At 49.4% G+C, this 5758-nt stretch overlaps 1 protein-coding gene across 1 annotated transcript; it reads right to left on the bottom strand.

Moving 5' to 3' along the window:
• Positions 1–2211: 2211 nt before the first annotated feature.
• FAM210B (family with sequence similarity 210 member B) lies at positions 2212–5552 on the bottom strand. The gene is made up of 3 exons (XM_075846668.1): positions 5220–5552; positions 4098–4261; positions 2212–3184 (listed from the first exon to the last, which is right to left on the bottom strand). Exons 1-3 carry the CDS (start codon positions 5391–5393, stop codon positions 2977–2979), a joined length of 546 nt encoding a protein of 181 aa, XP_075702783.1. The 5' UTR covers positions 5394–5552; the 3' UTR covers positions 2212–2976.
• Between the last annotated feature and the right edge of the window lie 206 nt (positions 5553–5758).

Raw genomic sequence — 5758 nt, 5'->3', positions numbered from 1 at the left:
GTAATTCCTGTCGTCTAAATTTCTTCTGATGCGCCCGTTGTGGCTTTATGGGGGAGCGACCAGTGACCGCGCTGAGAACACGGAATTACCAAACGTTTATTTGTGAGAACATAGAAGAGCCTGTGGATATTCTGGGTGGGGGTGACCGGTGCAATAGTGATCTATGAATGCCGTGATGTATTTATTGAGGCTGCGGGCGCGGTCTTCACCAGCTGCTTGAATCTGTGAATGGGTGGTCCTGATCTACTACATGTAAATACCCGTTAGGAATTATGTTTCCTTATATATATATATTTTTTTTTTAATGTTCTGTCTCTTTTTCAATGTTTATAAAAGGCAACGTCTACCAATTTAAAATAAAAATCGGAAGTTTTATTTTTTGCCTCCGTTTTTATAACCGGAAGTCCAGCGTTTTTACCTTTAGAAGCTACACGTTGAGGTTACCATTCACTGACTGCAAGCAGAAAACATGGAATAGGGAGGAAATGGAAGACCAGCAACCTTATGTCAGTGAATTTGCTGAACATATCACAATGTCAATTCTAATGCCGGAGTTACCGCCGTGCGGCAGCCTGGAGCAAGTAAGACCAGATGCAGCCAAAGAATGCTGGAGCGGCACAGAAGATAAAACTCTGGTTCATCGTCCCCCGTACCTACCGCCCGGCTTAATGAGGGGTTGGTGGAAGAATTTATATTCAGGCTCATTGTAACCGTGCAAGTAAAACCAGTCAGGGCATGTTTCTATTCACTGACTGCATGCAGAGATGTTGATCATGAGGAATTAAAACAAAGTATATTAAACAACTTTTCATTTGCTTTCTTTATGTAAAAGTCTGATGTAGTTCAGAGAATGACCAGCAGATGTCAGGGCAGGAGAGGGGTCTGATCTGAGCCCCTGGATGTTATAGATCTGGCAGTGAATAAAAGCTTCATTTATTTGGGTATGAAACTAAAGTCTCTTCCAGGGGCGCACGCGCCTCGTTATCGGACACCAGGGTGATATATGGATTTATTGTTACATTGAAATACGTAACCATGATGAACGAGTGAAGTTCAGAGACCCGAAATACGTAAACTCTGATACCATCCCCCCCCCCTTATGCTGTAACGTATCTGCCCCAAGCTTAAATCCAGCTATAATCTAAGTCACATCCAGAGCTGCAGCAACTACAACTCTGCCTGTACAGTATGGTTGTGTAGGTGGCAGCATTTACAGTGGCTATGCTATAGCCATCTGCTGTGCACTAGCCATGGAGCAGGTCCTAATACATAAAATAGTGGACCCAAACATGCACCAGTCAGCGGTAGGGTCAGCGCAGTCTACAAAATTGTCGGTGCAGCTTTGGATGTGAATAGAGAATTTAAAGGCATTTTCCGGAGGTTAACGGTTTCTGCATAGATCGTGTTCATATGGAACGTTGTACAACTTGATCTTTTATCCCGTTAAAATCCTCTACCGTTGCCATGGTTTTGATGCACGTCGCGTGACCCAGCCAGTTCACTTCTGGTCGTTGCGCACGTGATCTGTTCCGGATCGTTTCATCCCACAATGTACGTACAATCTACATGAGCTATAAGACACAACGTCAGTCGGCCCACATATCTGAGGGGGGGGGCACGTACGTTCTGTAGTGGGACTATTACCACGCTGCCTACCGGGAAGGGTCGGAGTACAATGACCAGCGCGCTCAGTACGAAAGCTCAAAATACACAAAAGTATCTAAATAGCTTTATTTATACAAGAAACAACCGGGATGATACAATGTGGGACTGAAAATTGGGACAGAAGGCGGTGGAGTCGTGTGTGGAAAGCCTGACGCGAGGAGCGGGGATTATCCTGCAGCGGCCTTAGAAATAAATTAAGTGTTTGCATTTTTTATTCGATTTCTTAACTATGAGAAGATGGAGCAGCGGCAGGAGAACAATGGTTCCCCCCCCCCCCCCCCCTCATATTGCACTGGAGGACCCACAATCAGCAGTTTATGGAGGAACTTTCCCTTTAAGAAAGTGAAAAATGGCTGCCCCCGCTTGTTCCATTGCCATGTTCAGAGCCGCCCTCCCCAGCAGTATTAAATCCGCCAGCAATGTCTGATCTGTAGGGTCCGGCTGCGGAGACTTCCATTCCTGAAATAAAGGGACCCCTGAAACTACAGAACCCCGCCCCCCCCCCCCAATCAAATGAGGCAGCGTTATAATGCCCCCCCCCCCCCCCCCAGAGTCCAATACGACATCCGTGCTTATATGCTGGAGAAATCTCTTTAAGAGATGCCATTTTCGGCGCTAAGAGAGCAGCCAATCAGCGGTCTGGCCTGTAAATACCCGCAGGGCGGCTGTAATATCCATTTATGGTAACAATATGGCCACCGGCGTTCTAGAATATTCCCCTTTAATTCACATTTTTACTGTTCAGTCACATTACTTATCTTGTACCGATCTTCTACTCCAGTCACATACAGAGCTGCAGTCAGAGATATTGACACAGAGTAATGTAAATAGTTTGGTGTGAACCCTACATCTCCCACAATGCAGCGCAGCGTGCGCTGTACAAACCCTGAACCAGCAGTGAGAGGGCAAGTCCTGCAGAGTTCCGCTTACACACATCACTATCGACACAGAGCTCTGCAGGACGTCTCGCTACTGGTTCAGCGTCTGCTGTGCTGCATTGTGGGAGATGTAGAGATTGCATCAATTCACATCAGTCTGACTTTGGAAATAATTACATCTCCCTGAGTGGGTTTGTGAATCGGTAAATAAGATAATTTTTCATGCAGCTTTGGTTGTGACTGGAGTAAGACACGCTGCAGCTTGAGATCAGTACATGTTATTCAGACTTAACCTGTTCATGACTGAAGTGTTGCTCCAGCGTTTATCAATGATTATTATATTAGAACTCTTGTAATAAAGGTTATAATATTGCACCGCTCCAGGCTCTGTGTCGCGTGCTGCAGCTTTGTTACAGTGTGACAGTCCGCCACGTTACGACGGAGACTTGAAGAAGCCGATCCTCCTGAAGTACCTGACGAGGAAGGGAACGGACACGACCGTGATGCTGATCCGCACCGGGGCGAAGAGTTTATGAACGGCGTACGCCAAGACAAAGGTGCTGGTACCGGCCGCCAGCTTAGACTGGACCAGCGCTTCACTGAAGCCGACCTGAAGAAGCAGCGACGGGACGTCCAGACCGCTGCGGAGGAAGAGACCAGAGTGAGAGACAATCCTCAAATCCATGCCAGTCCTTACCTGGGAAAGCTGGGTGACAGCTCAAACGACAGAAACTTAATAGAGTTGTCAACCAGCTTTTCTGGAATGTCAATGTGCAATGAAAAAATCAATTATTCCCGTATGTATGCCATTCAGGACTCTAGGAAAGCTGGGTGTCAACCAACATGGCTGCTAATACATCTCCCACTTGGCTCTACCTACCTGGTAATATGGACAGTGTCCTATCTCAGTTATTCAGGACCAACATGGCCGTCATTACTTCCCCCTGCAGCAGTGGTCACTCAGCTTTCCAAGAATCCTGAATGGCATATGTGCTTGGTTAAGCAGAGATGTGTGAACAATGAAAAACTAGGACAGTCGGGGCACAATATTAGTATCAGGGAATGCGAGCCGTAACTACACAGATAGGATTGTCAGGATTCTGATCAAGCTGGGTGACCACCAATCGGGGTCATTCAGCTTTTCCAAAAACCTGAATGGCAAGTCTGTATACAGAAATGACGGGATGTAGAAGTGGAAAGATTTATACAATTCCGGACTAGGAAAGCTGGGTGACAATACGGCCGCCATTGTCATGCACACGTGAAGTGTCACCCAGCTTTCCCAGTCTCCTGAATGGCAAGGCTGCTTCGTTTACTACCTCTCAGTGAAACCTGAACATCTGCTCTAGAATAGAACAAATCCTCAAGTCATCTTTAATCACTTCTATCCCGGGAAAGCTGGGTGACAGTTCGCTGTAACGGCAGCCATATTGGTTGTCACCCAGCTTTCCCACAGACAGATAAGTGAAGATGACGTCTTGTGCTTCAGGTCGGGTGTTTGTGTCCCGCACGCTCGGGATCTACAAGGATTATGACGCAGAACGCGCCGCCCACCTGGTGACCAGCGCGTAGAATATTCCCAGCGACACCAATGAAATCCCAACGTGGAACGCGACGGCGACTCCTCCGTATTCCTTGAAGACGCGCTTCAGCTGCTGCGTCTTACTCGGCTTCTGTCCGTCGTTCTCTGCGGAGACGCCGGACGCTTCACCAGGTCCCTAAACAGAAAGCAGAGAACAATCAAAGGGGGACCCCAAATCATTGTGTACCCCCCCCCCCCCGCAGGCAGCGCGTCCAGTATGGAGGGGGGGGGTAGTCATTGTCCCTTTACATTACACGCTGGCGGAGCAGTTTTAGGAAGGGCGGGGGTCGTCCAGATGGTGGTCGGAGATACGGGAGGAGGACGCGGCCGCAGGCGATGAATAAGCAAAAAGCGAGTACAGGAGAGGGGGAGGGGGGGATGAAGTTGTCCTGACCCCCAAAGTGACGATCAGAGGGATGAGAAAAAAAAAACACCCAGTGACCCCACAACCATCAGAAGAGTCAGAATGTCACTACACCCGGGGCCCCTCACCTCATATATCCTGTAATCTGCCTGTCCTGTCAGGGGCCCCTCACATAACCTTACATATCCCCCTGATGTACTCACATAACCCCCTGTACACTAAGGGGCCCCAACAAAATCCTATGTGTGTCCGTCCCCCCACATCACCCGCTATCCTCCTGTCAGGGGCCCCTCACGTCACCCGCTATCGTCCTGTCAGGGACCCCTCACGTCACCCGCTATCCTCCTGTCAGGGACCCCTCACGTCACCCGCTATCCTCCTGTCAGGGACCCCTCACGTCACCCGCTATCCTCCTGTCAGGGACCCCTCACGTCACCCGCTATCCTCCTGTCAGGGACCCCTCACGCTATCCTCCTGTCAGGGACCCCTCACGTCACCCGCTATCCTCCTGTCAGGGACCCCTCACGTCACCCGCTATCCTCCTGTCAGAGACCCCTCACGTCACCCGCTATCCTCCTGTCAGTGACCCCTTACGTCACCCGCTATCGTCCTGTCAGGGGCCCCTCACGTCACCCGCTATCCCGCAGTCGGGGGCCCCTCACGTCACCCGCTATCGTCCTGTCAGGGGCCCCTCTCCCCAGTCGGGTCAGGTGGGGGGTTATATACTGACCTGGGTGGAGTATGTCCGGGCAGTCATTGCTGTGAGCGTCGGCACGGAGCAGGGAGCTGCAGGCCGCACAACCCCGACCTCTCCTGCACATCGCAGCCGACCAGCCCACACACACAGCCCGCGGAGACCAGGCCGCAGCACCGGGCGGAGGAGCAGTCCTGGAAGAAGAAGCATCACAAGTACCGGAGCCTGACACACTGCACCGAACACCGAGCACTTCCCCGGACTTATCACTGCCGCCCAGAGGTACAGCCCCCCGCCCAACGTGTACAAGAGGGAGGATGACAGAGGATGACAGAGGCCGCCGCCGCCGCCGCCATAGTGTCACCAAACGTGTCTAATAATATCAGCCATATAATAATAATAATAATACAGATATAATAATAATAAAAATAACAATAATAATAATGATGATAATTAATAATAAAAACAACAATATAATAATATAACAACCATACTATAAGAATAATACAAAATAAATGAATAAATAATACAACCCCTTGGGGAACACAGACAATTTTAGTTTTTCCTTTTCACTA

This window comes from Rhinoderma darwinii, chromosome 13, assembly GCF_050947455.1.
Source record: "Rhinoderma darwinii isolate aRhiDar2 chromosome 13, aRhiDar2.hap1, whole genome shotgun sequence".
In the NCBI taxonomy this organism is placed as follows: domain Eukaryota; kingdom Metazoa; phylum Chordata; class Amphibia; order Anura; family Rhinodermatidae; genus Rhinoderma; species Rhinoderma darwinii.
This window is presented reverse-complemented; position numbering and strand designations above follow the sequence as displayed.

What these genes read in the sequence shown, in the direction of transcription:
- FAM210B (XM_075846668.1), bottom strand. Translation starts at nt 5,393, where the DNA reads ATGCTTCTTCTTCCAGGACTGCTCCTCCGCCCGGTGCTGCGGCCTGGT. An exon ending in CCCGGACATACTCCACCCAG is followed by an intron (nt 4,262 to 5,219) that starts GTCAGTATATAA and finishes CTTTCTGTTTAG; the next exon opens with GGACCTGGTGAAGCGTCCGG. An exon ending in TTCTACGCGCTGGTCACCAG is followed by an intron (nt 3,185 to 4,097) that starts GTGGGCGGCGCG and finishes CTTCCTCCGCAG; the next exon opens with CGGTCTGGACGTCCCGTCGC.